At 28.3% G+C, this 17,357-nt stretch overlaps 1 protein-coding gene across 13 annotated transcripts in view; it reads right to left on the reverse strand.

The window, feature by feature from the left end:
• Positions 1-17,357, reverse strand: part of LOC119596319 (intersectin-2-like) — a 134,904-nt gene that overhangs the window by 94,915 nt on the left and 22,632 nt on the right. For 12 of the 13 annotated variants that reach the window (XM_037945514.1, XM_037945512.1, XM_037945511.1 and 9 more), the window contains exons 2-6: positions 13,198-13,336; positions 12,541-12,690; positions 10,837-10,996; positions 9,389-9,514; positions 8,446-8,920 (exon numbers count right to left, since the gene is read on the reverse strand). In XM_037945514.1, the coding sequence (XP_037801442.1) occupies positions 8,446-8,920; positions 9,389-9,514; positions 10,837-10,996; positions 12,541-12,614 (835 nt within the window). In that variant the 5' untranslated portion in view covers positions 12,615-12,690; positions 13,198-13,336. The remainder of the gene's footprint in view (positions 1-8,445; positions 8,921-9,388; positions 9,515-10,836; positions 10,997-12,540; positions 12,691-13,197; positions 13,337-17,357) is intronic. The other variant, XM_037945513.1, reaches the window with a different exon arrangement.

Consider the following 17,357-nt stretch of genomic DNA (forward strand, 5'->3'; position numbering starts at 1 on the left):
ATATATATATATTTTATATATATATATATATATATATATATATATATATTATTATATCTATATTTTATATATATATTAAACTATATATTATATATATTAAAGTATATAGATATAGATAAAAGATATAGATATAGATAAAAAATATAAAATATATATATTTATATAATATATTTGTAATATTATATTATTTTTATATTATATATTAATATATACAAATTTTAAAATATAATAAAATATATATATATAATATAAAATAAAATTATAATTATATATATGTATATATATATATAATATATATATATATATATAAAATATTATAATAAAAATTTGGTATAGGGATAAAAATCTAATTTTTATAAATTATTAAAATATATATAATTTTTAATATATAATATATAATATTATTTTTATATAATTAAAAAAAATAATATATATATTTTATAAAATTTTGTTTTTGTATAAAATCTTAAAATATATAAAATATATATTAAAAATATATATATATATATAAAATATATTATATATATACATATTTTATAAAAACATATAAATATATAATAAAATATTATATTATAATTTTAATAATATAATATATTTATTTTTATTACATATAAATATATATTATATAATTATTTGTATTTATATACTATACAAATAGTTATAATTTATATAGATAAAAGATATAATCATACATCATCTAGATTTCTATATGCACATCACTATAAATTATATATATATAAAAATTTTATATATAATAAAATTTTTTTTTAATTTTATATATTATATTTTAAAACCCTACAAAAAAATTTCTATATATACATATATAAGGGTAATTGCATAATTTTCATACAAAAAATATATAATAGATCCTTTTTTATAAAATACACACATTTTTTCATAAAATAAAAATAGATGGGGGTTATATATTGTACATATTTATATATATATATAATATTATATATATATATATATTAAAATTTTATTAAAACATAAAATATACATATATAAATTAATTTCATATATAAAATTTTACATATTAAATATATATTATACATATATACAAAATAAAAATATAACCCTAAATACATATTTTAAAATATAAAATATATACATAGATATATATACATATATACAAAATTTTACATATATACATAATATAAACATATATCTTAAAATACATATTACATAAAATATATACATTTTTACATATATATATACCCTTAAAACATATATATTAAAATATATTTCATATTTATCATATAACATAATATACTATATTTCTATATATTTTAAAATAATATATATATAAATATATATATATTATGTATAAATATATTATTATACTATGTAAAATATTTATTTATGTCTATATGTATATATTTTATAATTTATATTATATGTATATATATATAATAAAAATTAAAAGATATATTATTTATATATAATTTAAATTAAAACACACCTATATATTAAATATATTTCATATATATTACATATATAAACATATAACAAAAAATATAAAAACACATAATAAATATACATTTTACATATCATATATATATACATTTTCCCTAAATTTGTTTTTTTTTAAAACATTTATACATATATACATATATATGCAATATATACATATACTTATACGTATATAAATATATATAAATATATAAATATGCAAATATATACATATATAACTATATAAATACTTATATTAAAAGAAAAAAATAAATAAAAATAATAATAAAGAATAATTACTTATAAAATTATATATATATATATAAAATATTAAAAATATATTAAAATTTTAAAATTATATATATATTAATTTTTAAATAAAATAAATACATATTAAATAATTGAAAATATAAAATATCAAATTTTAAATTATATATAAAAAAAATAAAAAATTAAACAAAACAAAACACCCACCTTTACACATGCAACACGCACACAAAACACACACACACACAACACACACCCCACACCCCACACCCCCAACCCCATATATTTTATTATATATTTAGGGTATATATTTTTTAATTTTATATAATTTTCTATATTTTTAATATATAAAATTTTAAAATAAAAATATAATTTTATATATTTAAATTTTTATATATTATATATTTATACATTTTATAAATATATATAATATATTTAAACCCATTTAAATTATATATTATAATTTTTATATATATAAAAAAATTTTATAATTTTATATATTTTATACCCTTTTATATAAAATATTTAAAATTTATTATTAAAAGAAAATTAAATTTTTTTATATAATATATATATAAATTTTAAAAATATTTTATATAATATATTATAAATTTATATATATATATATTAATATATATTTATATATATATGTAAATATATAAATATATGTATATATTTATATATTATATATATTAATATATGTATATATATATATATAAAATTTTAAAATTATATTTATAAATATATATAATATAAAAAAATTTTATATTTTTTTTTATAATATATCCTATATATTATATAATTTTATATAATTTTATAATTTATTTTATATAAATATATATTATATATATATAAAATATTATAAAAAAAAAATATAAATTTTTATATAAAATAATTTATAATAAAATTATATATATATATACCCTTATTTTAATATTTTAAAAAAAAATATATATATTAAAATATATAATATAAAACATTATTAAAATATATTAATATTTTTATTATTATAAAATAATTTTAAAAAATTATATATATTTTTATTTAAAATAATATATATTATTGTAATTATATTTTAAAATGTATATATATCTTTTAAATATATATATATATATATATATTATTTTATATATATATCCTTTAAAATATATATTAATTTATAATTATATATAAAATATATATATAAAATATTATGATATAATATTTTATATATATATTTATATGTATATATAATTTAATAATTATTATAAAATATATTTTATATAAAATAATATATATATATATATATTAAAATTCCCGATATATTTTTTTTTTTTTGGTTTTTTTTGTTTTTTTTTTTTGTTATAAAAAAAAATACAAATACATATATATAAAAAATTTTTCCTTTTAAGTTTTGGTGTTTTTTTGGTGTTTTTTGGTTTTTTTTTTTACAAAAATACATAAAAAAAATTTTCATATATTACAAAAAACATAAAATTTTACCAAAATTATCCATATTTAATTTTAACATATTTTATTTAAAAAATATAATTTTATAATTTATATATATTCATTTTAATAAAATTTAAAATTTTTTATGGGATTTTTTTTAAAAAAAATTATTTTTGTATATTATATTAAGGATTAAATAATTGATATATTATGGGTTCAAAAATTTTATTCCTTTTGGTGTTATCTTTTTATAAAAGTTGGTTTGGTAAAAATTAAATTTATGTATAAAATAAAATTAAATCTTATAAAAATATATAATTTTATATATATATTTTTTATAAAAGATTTTTAAACATATAAAGTTATTTTAAACATTTATGTATAAAAACATAAAATACATATATAATTATTAACACCCCATATAATAATTTTCATTTTATGTATTTTTATTTTTAAAAAAAAATAATAAAATATATAAAATATAAAATAAAATACATATATTTATAATATATTTTCCCTAACCACTATAATTTTTTTGTATATTTAAAAATTTTAATTTATTTTAATTTTTATTAATTATAATTTTACATATAATTTTAAATATAATTTTATTTGATCCCCCTATTTTAAAATTTGGGAAGATAATGTATATTATGTATATATATATTATATATTAAAATATTTTAAAATATAAATATATTAGTACCCATATATTTTCATATCCTATTATTTGGTTTGGATTGTATATATAATTTTTAATTTATATATATATATATATTATTAAAAAATATATAATTATAAAAAAATTTTTGTAATGTATATTTTTTTAAAATTATGTATTTATATGAAAAATTATTTTATAATTTTAAAAATATTAGTTTATATATATAGTAATTAAACCCCTATATTTACATATTTTTTATGTAATTTTTGTATGATTAATATATTAATTATATATTATTATTATAAATGTAAATGGGGCTATTTTTGTATTTTATATTTTTATATATTATTATATATTTTAATATATTTAAAATATTTTATATATATTATTTTTAATATATATACCTTTTTTACTATAAGTTTTTAATAAAATAACATTTTAAAGATAATTTTAAACATTAAATTTTATATGAAAATATTTTACAAAAAAAAAAATATTAATATAATTTGGGGAAATTTTTAAAAAAAAAAAAAAAAAAAAAAAACAAACAAGAGAAGAGAAGAGGGGAAAAGGGGAAAAGAAGAGAAGAGAAGAAGGAAGGGAGAAGGGAGAGAAGGAGAGACAGAACAGAGAAAGGAAAACAGAGAAAGACAGAACAGAAAAAGAACAGAAAAGAGACAGAGACAAAAGAAAGAACAGAATAGACCGCAGACGAAAAGTAGAAAAGAAAAGCAGGAATAAAAGGAAAGGAAAAGAGAAGGGGAAAAGGGGCAGGAAAGAGACAGAGACCGACAGACAAAACAGACAGACAAAAAAACAGGCCCGGAAAAAGATATATAGATAAAATTTTGGAATTTTACATGAGGGATGTTTTTAAAAACATTTCATATGAAAAATGCCCGTATTTGTGTAAAACAATAATAGCCTGCTAAAACATATGCTTTCCTTCCAAGTTACTAATCTTAGGAATATTTCAACTGGCTTCTGCATAAATAGCTTCACTGTACAATTCTTTGGAATTTCTCTGCATTTACAGAGAATAATTATGAATTAATCAAAACACTTCCAGCTAATTGATTTTTTTATCAAAGTATTCAAGCCCCAATCAAGGGTACCATTATGTAATTGAATGATATCACTGTTGGGGTTGAGACATCTAACATTCAACACAGCCTACTCTACAATACTGTACTCTGTGGATGATGCATACATTTACAATAAATAAAACTTACTTCCTAAGTTTATTCCATTTACCGTGTTTACAAGCTTATAATCCACCTCATTTCTAGTCACATCCCAGTGATGAGCAATGTCTAAATACTTTAATGGCTGTCACTTGAGCAATCAATGGAATTAATTGTACCAACTGCTGTCCCTAATTACTTCATCTTATTTTTTAGGGAAGGACTTTGTTATTCCATTAACATAATTTATATGTAAAGAAACAAAGTTGTTTTTTATTTCCCTTTTATGCATAAGAAAAACTAAAATCATTATAATAACATTATAAAGATATACTATCATTAGTTTCATGACTCCCCCTGCATTTTTAACAACTGCTAAAACTGAACCATCATTTAAAAGCTTTGGTGACTTTCCAGTGAAGGTGAAAGGTGGAGAAAATTTACCTACTTAACATGTGAATATGAAAGGTTGGGAACTTTATAGCTAACTCAGACATATTACAGATACAATTTTTTATAGAAAATATATATAACTCTTTCATCAAAGAAATGGCCCAAAATGGCAACTACACAAATGATAACTGAAAGCTCTAAGAATTACTGAAGTTTTTGACTAATACACCTAAAAATAATAAAATGAAGATGACACGTTGTCAACACCAAAGGGCAATACTAACTCTGAAACGATTAGTTACACCTACAGTATTTATTTCTCCACAACGGACCACTTATCAACTTCCAAAGACAATCTACACCTTACCTTTTATCGCTAATTGGGGGGAAATAATGTGAGGTTTATAAGCATGTAAATTCGGTATAAAAAATTTCACAATTCCCATTTCTTAGAAAATACGTTTTCTTTTTCTTTTCTATTAATGGTGTGCTCTTTTTAAATTGGTACTTTTGTTCATTTATCATATTTACCTGTGTGTGTATGGATTTGGGCATGTTTACCTACATATGTGCATGTATTTGTGTGCATTTGTGTGTACATGCATGTGTGGCCATAGGTATGGGTGTGTGTTGATGAATCTGGCTGTGGGAAGTGTGCGTTTGCGTGTGTGTGTGTGTGTGTGTGTGTGTGTGTGTGTGTGTGTGTGTGTGTGTGTGTGTGTGTGTGTGTGTGTGTGTGTGTGTGTGTGTGTGTGTGAGTGTGTGCGCACGCGCAAGCATGTATATCATTGTACGTGTGTGGATGAGCATAGATGTGTATTGCTATGTATGTCCATGTACAGATATGTATATTTGTATATGAGTGTGTACCAGTTTATACAAGTGTGTAGGTACAGATATAAAGGTGTATGTAGGTTTCTATGGATATGTAAGGATGTGTATGGGTATGTAGGAGTTTCACTGGATAATATAGAGGTTTTCACAGGATATGTAGCATTAGATAGGTTTGTCACTAGATATCTATGCAAGTATAAAGATTTATATGTGTACATGATGTGTCTGGAAGTGTATGGGTATTAACAGATGTGTATGAGTACTGTATGTCTGTATAAAATATTATACATTTGAGAAAATATCCCATTTCCTCAATAGATTCAGGCAAGTTGAGAGGTAACCCAGAGAATATATTTGAACATGTGCCCTGATGCCATGCTATATTGTGAAGCATGAGATAGGAACAGTTTCATTCATATACATCACTAGTGAAAGTGATGCACAAGGCAGAAATCCATGTTAAAGGACTTTTTCCTAGCCCATGGTACAGACCTTACGCTCTTTAGTTCCTACCTTTAAGTTTTACCCACCCTAAAAAAAAACTTACCTAGATTTCATTCTTCACCATTCTCATAGCATGGTATTTAAACTACTAGAACTTGCATGATTTTTACTTTACAGCTTAACGGCATAAGCAAGTATCAAGGAATGCAATTTCTGGACTTAATTACTGCCTGTTTCCATGATTTTTCAAAGCTTACAAAGAATCATTCCCTTAAGCCCCAAGTGTTTTCCCATGTTTCTATATATATTTACATGTTGTAGATGAAATATGTATATGTAGCCTTAAAAATAATTATAAGCTAATGAATATTGAAACCTACAGGATTACACTGAAGGTGCAGTATTACACTTTCAATATAATACACACAGCTTTAACATTCAGTTATCAAAGCTAAAAGAGAGAAAGAGAGAGAGAGAGAGAGAGAGAGAGAGAAAGAGAGAGAGAGAGAGAGAGAGAGAGAGAGAGAGAGAGAGAGAGAGAGAGAGAGAGAGAGAGAGAGAGTGCATGTGTGTGTTTATTTGTGTGAGTATACTTATATGTGTGTGTGGGTGTATGTATATTTGTTTATTTGTTAGTTTGTGCATATTTGCATGGGCATGTTGTGTGTGTGTGTGTGTGTGTGTGTGTGTGTGTGTGTGTGTGTGTGTGTGTGTGTGTGTGTGTGTGTGTGTGTGTGTCTGTGTGTGTGTGTCTGTGTGTGTGTGTGTCTGTGTGTGTGTGTCTGTGTGTGTGTGTCTGTGCATGTGCCTGTGCATGTGCCTGTGCATGTGCCTGTGCATGTGTGTGTGTCTGTGGGTGTGTGGGCACACTCACACAAACACACACACACACGCACACACACAAACACACATGCACACAAACACACACACACACACACAAACACACACACACACACACACACACACATACACAAACACACGCACATGCACACAAACAACCACACACATGCACACACACACACACAAATAAATAAACGCAAGCAAACAAACACATGCACAAAACCAAACACCTGTACACAAACAAACACAAACAAACAGATATAAACACACACACACACACATAAATGTGTATAGCTGTGTTTCTATATGGTTTAGATTTATAACATATAAATGTAGAACATTATCTTTTAATTCTTAGTCAACTACCTCTAACTGAAGCCAAACGTCGTGCTAAATTTCTAACATGTATGTGTTTCAGTTGAAAATATTCAGCTCAGAGTTATTACTTACAGTTTTGCTTGAGGAAAAATATAGGAAATTCAGAAGAAGAAATTCCACATGGAGAGAGTGAACTGATAGCTATGAGATTATTCCACAGCAACTTTTTCTGCAGCCAATTGGGTAAACTTCACAGAATATTAATCTAAAATAATGTTACATATCAAATATGGTTTTTGTTATTTTATCTTTCAGCAATATTTTTCATTATCACTTTTAAGGAAAAAGTATTGAGAGACCATGTATGATGAGATATGCACATTCCTTAATATAAGACACTTTCTCAGGACAATCAGACATTTTAGTGCAACCTTCAGTTGTGCTTTAAGAAGACTGTATGGAAAGCTATTCCCTTGTTCTGATTCATAATTTTGTGCTTAGAAGTGTAAAATCTAAGGCTGCAAAAAATGCCTAACAATCTCCTAAAAAGAATCACACAGAATGCACACTGAAAGAATGTAAGAGTGGGTGATAGTGGGTGTGTGTAGGGAGGTATACCTGGGTGTATAGTGGAAGTGGTGGTGGTTGGGGTGGTAGTGGAGGAGGAGTGGGGTGTGGAAGTGTGGACCCCCCAGCCCACTGCACTGGTAGTGTTGGAGCCCCAGATATCCTTCTGAGTAGCTGGGAAATCCTGGGGGGCTGGGGGTTGTGCCTCCTCCTCATGAACAGTGCCAGTAGTGGCCATGGAGGGCATGTTGGTGGTGGTAGTGGAGGGGGGCGGGGGTCGTGCTGGAGGAAGATGATGCTCTGTCGGCTCCTGTGGTTTGTGTTGCTCCTGCTCAGGCTGTGGAATACTGGTGGGGCCACTATCATCAGCTCTGCTACTGGGCCATGCATCTTTGGGCTCAGTGGTGGGCCATGCATTCCAAGCACTAGTCCCACCACTGCCAAACCCTTTACCTGCCCAAGCTGAGCTGGCATCGTCGCCCCAGGCAGCATCTGGATTTACAAGCTTCTCTCGGAGACCTAACACCTGGAGATGTATTCTTCATTAGTAAAGAAAAAAAATGTACCAAATGAGTAATTCATCAGTTTGAAAATTGAGATGAGAGGAAAAAAGTTATAAATAAATAAAGAAAAGATTATAAGAAAAAAACACGTCTTGATGTGTTTATAAAAACACCAGCTAATAAAAAGAAGATGCATCTGCTGAAATTTACTCCATATAATAAGTAACAGATCACACCTACCATTCACCAGGGCATACATTACTCTATCACCACCAAAACAGAAAGAAAGAAAATATACTGATCATACGAGATCCTTGCAAACATATTTCAGCCTTTGTTATCAAGCTTGATATAATTTACATGTTTATCATTAGTTTGTGTAAATAAAAGTATATTCATTTATTTTTTAACTAAATCAATTAAACAAGTTACTTCTATCTTTATGACAAAGATTATACAAGAAGATACCTAGACATCACTGTCTCACTAACCTGCTCTCGTTTTGATGAGTATTCAGTGAAGATTTCCCTGCACCTCTCAGCTGTTGCTTGCAAGTCATTCTTCATAGCAGTGAGGTCACTGATATTATTGTTTACATCCTCTTCCTTCATAGAAAACTGAAAATAAACATAATCAGCACCCATGAAAAAGCAAGAAGATTAATACTTTGAGTAAAAAGTTATTCTCCACAGGAATCAATCCCTTCCATGATGAACACTACCAGTACAGTCTTCCTTTAAAAAAAGGTTCAATATTCTCCAAACTACACTGGGCTTCACCTTCATTATTGAGAATTCAATGAATTGAAAAGCACAGACATACATCTCTAGTACTGCCCTTCCTTGTTTATGGAATAAAACAGCTATAAGAAAAAAATCAAGATGTTGACACCACAGGAAGGCATGCAAATATAATAAATACTAAAAAAAATCATTAAAGTTCCCACAAGAAGAGTGAAACCTAATAAAATAAACTTCTACCTCTTTACTTCACATATAAAGAGATTTCTACAACAAATTAAATACCTTTAACATCTTTGTTATAAATATTAATCCCCTATACTTGTTTAAGCCATTGCCACTACAAACATGTAATATTCACTGTAGTTCTGTTCTGTGTAATGTGTTTACCCATAGATGGCTCCACAAAAGCTCAGCCACCATCACCTGATTATCCCTTTCCTTGAGTTTTCAGGTAAAATATTTTTATTGCTAGTGTTCTTACTATCGATGCTATCATTATTGTTGCTATTATAACTATAATAATGTTATTAACAATACTAATATCAATATAAAATAAAATATAATAATTAAAAAAATCTAGGAAAAGAGTACTTAGGTGAGATAGGTAGTGGTAGTAACTGACTCCTTGCTGACTAAGCAACATAAGTTTAATAAGTATAAGACACTTCATAAACCAAACTCACAGTGGCTGTGGGATGTACATACATGCCATCCCTGGTGCCAATTGGTTAAAAAAGAAGAGGGGCACAAATTTATAGTTTCCCTTTACCCTCTTATAGCCAGGCATGCCCATAGGCAACATGAAAAACCAACTCATCATGACGGGTACAGTTATAGACATCATGACTCAATAAAGTGGGTCACGCGGCCAAAAGGCTAGATGGTCACTGGAATGAGTGACACAGAAATTTCTGGCACTGTCAGCCTAAAATTTGCTGAATGCAATCCAAAGCCTGGCATTCACAGCCCAAATCCATCTTATCTCTAATTTATGGCACAAAATCAAAACTTGATCTTTTGAGATATTTAGACTGTTCTACATGAGCTCAAGAATTAGAAAATAAATGCAATTAGCAAGGACCCTTTTCATGAGACCAATATAAATAACTATGTATACAAAAATTACATTTCAGGCTACAAAAGCTGTCATCCATACTGTGAACACTTTATAAAAGAGGAAATAAGATTTGCCTTACCTCTTTCTGTAATTCTTCTACCTTCTCCTGCAGCTGTTTTATAACCATTTGCTTATTGGCTAATGATGCATCAACAGCAGCTTGTTCGATCCCACTGGCGCCAGCAGCAGCAGAGTTTCGAGCCTTCAAGCGGGCCTTCTCTTGGTTAAGAGCCAGTAACCTGTTGGCAAATTACACATGAAATCAATCAATCAATCAATCAATGAGGCCGACACTGATGGGGGAGCATAACTGCATCCAACCTTCGTTTCCAACCACGAGGGTCCTTCATGGCGAGCCACCACTCATTGCGACATGTCTGATCAATCTGCCTAAGCCATGACTTTCTAGTTCATCCCACGGGCCTCCTTCACCCAGGGTTGTCACTGGAGGAGACAACCTGAAGGGCTAGGAGCCTCAAATAGCCTGAGTGGTAGGCCCTGTATTGTGCGAGTAATATGTCCTATGCCAGTCTCACAGTGTAGCTGTCAGTTGGACACATGGTTCTGCCAACTGTACCCTGTGATCCTGCAAAAGACAACAAGGGTGGACACTAGAGAGACAGGGCATTTTGAAGTGGACCCAAGGAAGTGGACCAGTCTATGATTGGAACCGCAGAAATCAACACTCTAGTAAACCCTGCAGTTCTGGAGGATGCTCCAACAAGTGCTAACAAGGATGTGATCAATCTCCTTGGAACATCCCCTATCAATACCTATCCACAATGCGTTTGGGGGAGGCAATTCTCACTTTTGGTTCGCCCTGTTTTAGGGGAACAAAAAACACTGTTCCCTCGATCACCCAATCCCACACTAAAACCCCCCCAACTAAGCATGTTACGGGAAAACTGTCTGCTACAGATTTGGGTTGATAATAGCATTGAGACCTGAAGCCAAAAGCTTTCCCGTCTCTTGCCAAGTTATTTGGTTTACCAAACGGGTGACCTTAAAACCAAAGGGGTAGGGAGGAAAGCGGAATGGCTGTGGCTACCCCCTGAAAAGAGAAAGAGAAAGAGAGAAAAAAGAAAAGGAGAAAGAGAAAAAGAGAGAAAAAAGAGAGAGACACAGAGACAGACACACCACACACAACACACAAAACACACACCAAACACCACACACAACACCACACACACACACAAAACACACACCACACACACCCCCCAAAAACACACACAAAAACAAAAAAAAAAAACCCCCAAAACACACACACACACACACACCCCAACACACAAAAAACCCCACACAACACACAAACACACACACCCCACACACACACACACACAAACACACCACACCACACCCATGTAAGGAGAGAGAGAGAGAGGAGAGAGAGGAGAGAGAGGAAGAGAGAGAGAGAGAGAAGAGGAAAGAGAGAGAGAGAGAACTAAAAACACAGCAGTATCTTTAAAAAAAAAAATAGATAAAGGCAGGAAGCACACTAATTGTTTCAGCACAAATTTGAGAAGTGATAAAGAATACTGAATCAAACTTATTAATAAGCATAAAATAAATCATGCTTTATCACAAATTAAGAAATATATTGCCTACATATAAGATTTAGATCTGTGCCTAAAATTTTCCAAAATGTTTTATTGGTCTAAAACTCCCAATTCTAAATATTTTAAAAACCCCTAGATTTTCTAAAACATGAATTAAAAAACCCAGATCAGTGAGGGTCACTTGTATAAATAGGTCTAATATCAAGTGTGGCAAAACTAATTATTACCTTTGGTTCTGATCTCGTGCTGAAGCCTTGAGCTGGTTCATGTCTGCCATGTACGTATCTCGTGTTGACCTCATTGTGTCAATTTTTTGCTTAACCCTGTCCACCTCCCCTTTTTTCCTTTTTTTCTTTTCAGTTCTTTACCCTGTCCTCCTATAAAGCAATACAAAATATCAGAGGATATATGCCAGGCAAAATGACAATTAGAAAGAAACCTAAAAGCAAATGAAGTCTTTTTGTAATTTTGTCTGAAATCTTTGCTATGGTTATTGTGAGCCAAAGATCAGATAACTTTGCCTTGCCTAAAACAATCAACAAACACATATTCATCAATCTCACTCGTACAAGAAGTCTTTTTGGCTAAAAGCACCTCAGAATGTCTATGACTAACATAAATTAACTTAGGCATTTGACATTTTAGGGAATCTGCTATAACAAAGGGCCAAATGTCCTAATGATAGTAGAATGGTTTTGGGTATACAGTAGTCATAACTCTTCTTTAGCAAAACTTTGACTAACTAATCCATATACAGGACCTTCATTTCACTTGGCAAAATAACAACCTTTAGGGTAGACAAAATTCCTTATATACGCAATGGTAATCATATAAAAATATAAACATATATCCAGTTACATTATGTAAGCAATAAAACATCAAACCTTTGTTGACAGCTCAATGGTGAGACTCTGGTTTTTAGCCTTTAGGGAAAGCAGATTTTCTTGTTGTCTCTGGCGAACATTCATTAACTCTTGGAGCCGCTGTTTTTCCCATTCTTGTTGTCTTTGTAGTTCTGCATCTCTGAGGGAAAATCGTTTTAGTATCATTTCACTTTGTTTTTTTTTCCCCCTTTAAAAAAAAAGTCAAATTTACATTTTAAATACATATATAATAAATTACATGTACAACCCAAATTTAACCACCTTACATGCATAATACATATACAAATTTTTAATATATACATACTCAATACACATATATAATTTTAATATATATATATTAGTAAAATATTATATATTATAATATTAATATTTAAAAATATAAATTTTATATATAATAATATAATTAAAAAATATATATATAAAAAAATTATATATATATTTTATATTTTACTTATACATACATATATAATACATTACAATTTATTCAATTTCATACATATCAATAATATACAAATATAATAAAATATATCTATATAACATACATTATTTCAATACTACATATACATATTATATAATAATATATATAATATAAATTAATAAAAAAATATATAAATATATATTATATATATAAAAACAATAAATCTACCCAAAAATATAATTTATATAATATAATATTAAAAATAATTTTTTATATATTATTTATATTTATTAAAAATATTTATATATTTTTTATATATATTAATTTAATATATATATAAAATATATATATATATAAATTATAAAGTATTTTTATTGTTTAAAATTATGTAATTATTTTCATTTATATATATATATTTTTTATATATAAAAAATTTTTTTTATATTTATATATATATTTTATAAAATATATATTAAAATTTAAAAAATTAAAAAAAAAATTTCTTTTATTTATTTTTTTTTAATTTTTAAAATAATATAATAATAAAAATTTAAAATTTTAAAATATTTCCCCAAAATATATAATATAATATTTTTAAATATATTATATTTTTTATTATATATAAATTTTATATATAATTTTTAAATTTTATTATATATTTATAGATATATATAATATATTTTAATTTATAATTTAATTATATTATTTTAAAATATTTATATTATATTTATTTTTAAATTTTATATAATATTTTTAAATTTTAAAATATTATTTTTATATTTTTTATTATTTTATTATGTATCTGTTGGTTTGTAATTTGGAAGGGTTTTTTGTTATTTATGTTTTTGTTTTTTGTTTATTTTTTATTTTTATATTATTATTATTTTTTTTTATTTATTTTTAAATTTTATATTATTAAAAAAATTTATTAATATATTATATATTTTATTTTTTAATATATTTAAATTTATTGGTATGTGTATTTGTATTATTAATTTTTATTGTATATATGCATGTATATTGGGGTTTACATATTTGTCATGTATATTTATATATATTTTTTTCAAATGCCCAATTTGACTTTTTTTTATAGGAGGAAAAAAAGAAGGAATGATCAAACGTTTTTTCCCTCAGAGAGCAAAACTCAAAGCAACAAAAATGGGAAAAACGCGCTCCAAAGAGTTAATGAATTTTCCCCAGAGACAAAAAAGAAAATCTGTTTTCCTAAAGCTAAAAACCAAGTCTCCCCTTTAGCTGCCAAATTTTGATGTTTTTTTGCTTACAAAATTTAAACGGTTATTTTTATATTTTTATGATTCCATTGGTTTTAAAAGGGAATTTTGTCTCCCCAAAGGTTTTGTTATTTTCCCAAGGAAATAAAGGCCTGTAAGATTTTAGTAAAATTTTTTTGCTAAAAAGGTTATGCTACGAAACCCCAAAACCCTTTCACTATCATTAGGACTTTTGGACAACTGTTTATCATGCGACCCCCAAAATGCCCACATGCTCATTACATTTAAAATTTATGTTTTAGTCATAGACTTCTGAGGTGTTTTTATCCTAGGAATGACTCTTCTATGACTGGTAAGAGATTGATAAAATTTTTTTGTTGATTTTTTAGGAAAGGGCAAAGTATCTATCTTTTCTCACAATAACCCTAGCAAAGTTTTAGAAAAATTCAAAAGACTTCATTTTTTTTAGGTTTCTTTTTAAAATTTTCATTTTCCGGCTTATCCCCGATATTTTGTAGCTTTATGGAACAGGGTAAAGGAACTGACACAGAAGATAAGTGAAACAAGGGTAGGTGTGACAGAGGTTAAAGCAACAATTGACACAATGAGGTCAACACGAGATACGTACATGGCAGACATGAACCAGCTCAAGGCTTCAGCACGAGATCAGAAACCCAAGGGAAAATTTTTTGCCACCTTTTTTGACCTATTTTTTCAAATGACCCTCACGATTTGGTTTTGTAATTTTAGTTTTTTAAAAATCTAGGTTTTTTTACACTTTTAGAAATTGCAGTTATAGACCATAAAAACATTGTGGAAAAATTTAGAGCCAGATCTTAATTTATAGTGTAAGCAAAATTTTTTTTCTTAAATTTTTAAAGCAGATTTTTTTTTGTTATTAAAATTTGATTTATATTCTTTACCTTTTTCAAATTTGTGCTGAAACAATTAGTGTGCTTCCTGCCTTTATCTATTTTTTTTTTTTTTAATACTCGTGTTTTTTTTATGTTCTCCTCTTTTTCTTCCCCTCTTCTTCTCTTCTCTCTCTCTCTTCTACTCTCTCTCTCCTCCCCCCCCCCCTCCTTCTCTTACTATGTGGTGTTGTGGGTGTGTGTGTTGTGGTGTGTGTGTGTGTGTGTGTGTGTGTGTGTTGTGTGTGTTTGTGTGGTGTTTGTGTGTGTGTGTGTGTGTGGTGTGTGTGTGTGTGTGTGTGTGTGTGTGTGTGTGTGTGTGTGTGTGTGTGTGTGTGTGTGTTGTGTGTCTGTGTCTCTGTGTCTCTCTCTTTTTCTTTCTTTCTTTTTCTCTTTCTCTCTATTTCTTTCTCTCTCTTTCTCTTTCTCTTACTCCAGGGGGTAGCCACAGCCATATCCAGCCTTTACCTCCACTACCCTTGGTTGAAGGTCACTCCAGTTTGGTAACCAAATAAACTAATGGCAATGAGACTGAAACATGCTTTTGGCTTCAGGTCTCTAATTGCTATATTATGCCAAACTCACATCTGTAGCAGACAGTTGTCTCCTGTGAGACACATGCATTAGTCTGGGAGATTTCAGTGTGGTATCTGGCTGTGATCGAGCTGGATACAGATGTTTGTTGTTCCCCATACTCAGGAGCTGAATCCAACAGTGAGAATTGCCTCCTCCAATCTGCATTGCTGGATATGGTATAGTGATATGGGTACTGTGGTCAAGGAGATTGATCACATCCTTGTTAGCACTTGTTGGAGCATCCTCCAGAACTGCAGGGTTTACTAGAGTGTTGATTTCTGCGGTTCCAATCATAGACTGGTCCACTTCCTTGGGTCCACTTCAAAATGCCCTGTCTCTCTAGTGTCCACCCTTGTTGTCTTTTGCAGGATCACAGGGTACAGTTGGCAGAACCATGTGTCCAACTGACAGCTACACTGTTTGGACTGGGATAGGACATATTCTCGCACAATACAGGGCCTACCACTCAGGCTATTTGAGGCTCCCCAGCCCTTCAGGTTGTCTCCTCCAGTGACAACCCTGGGTGAAGGAGGCCCGTGGGATGAACTAGAAAGTCATGGCTTAGGCAGATTGATCAGACATGTCGCAATGAGTGGTGGCTCGCCATGAAGGACCCTCGTGGTTGGAAACGAAGGTTGGATGCAGTTTTTGCTCCCCCATCAGTGTCCGCCTCATTGATTGATTGATTGATTGATTTCATGTGTAATTTGCCACAGGTTACTGGCTCTTAACCAAGGGGAAAGGCCCGCTTGAAGGCTCGAAACTCTGCTGCTGCTGGCGCCATGGGATCGAACAAGCTGCTGTTGTGCATCATTTTGCCAATAAGCAATGGGGTTTTAAAAAACCCAGGAGAAGTAGGAATTACAGAAAGAGGTAAGGCCAATCTTTTTTCCTCTTTTATAAAGTGTTCACAGATGGATGACGCTTTGTAGCCTGAAATGTATTTTGTATACATATTTTTTATTTGGGGCTCATGAATGGGCCCTTGCTAATTGCTTTTTTCTAAATTTTGAGCTATTAAAC

Source organism: Penaeus monodon, chromosome 37, assembly GCF_015228065.2.
Source record: "Penaeus monodon isolate SGIC_2016 chromosome 37, NSTDA_Pmon_1, whole genome shotgun sequence".
In the NCBI taxonomy this organism is placed as follows: Eukaryota; Metazoa; Arthropoda; class Malacostraca; order Decapoda; family Penaeidae; genus Penaeus; species Penaeus monodon.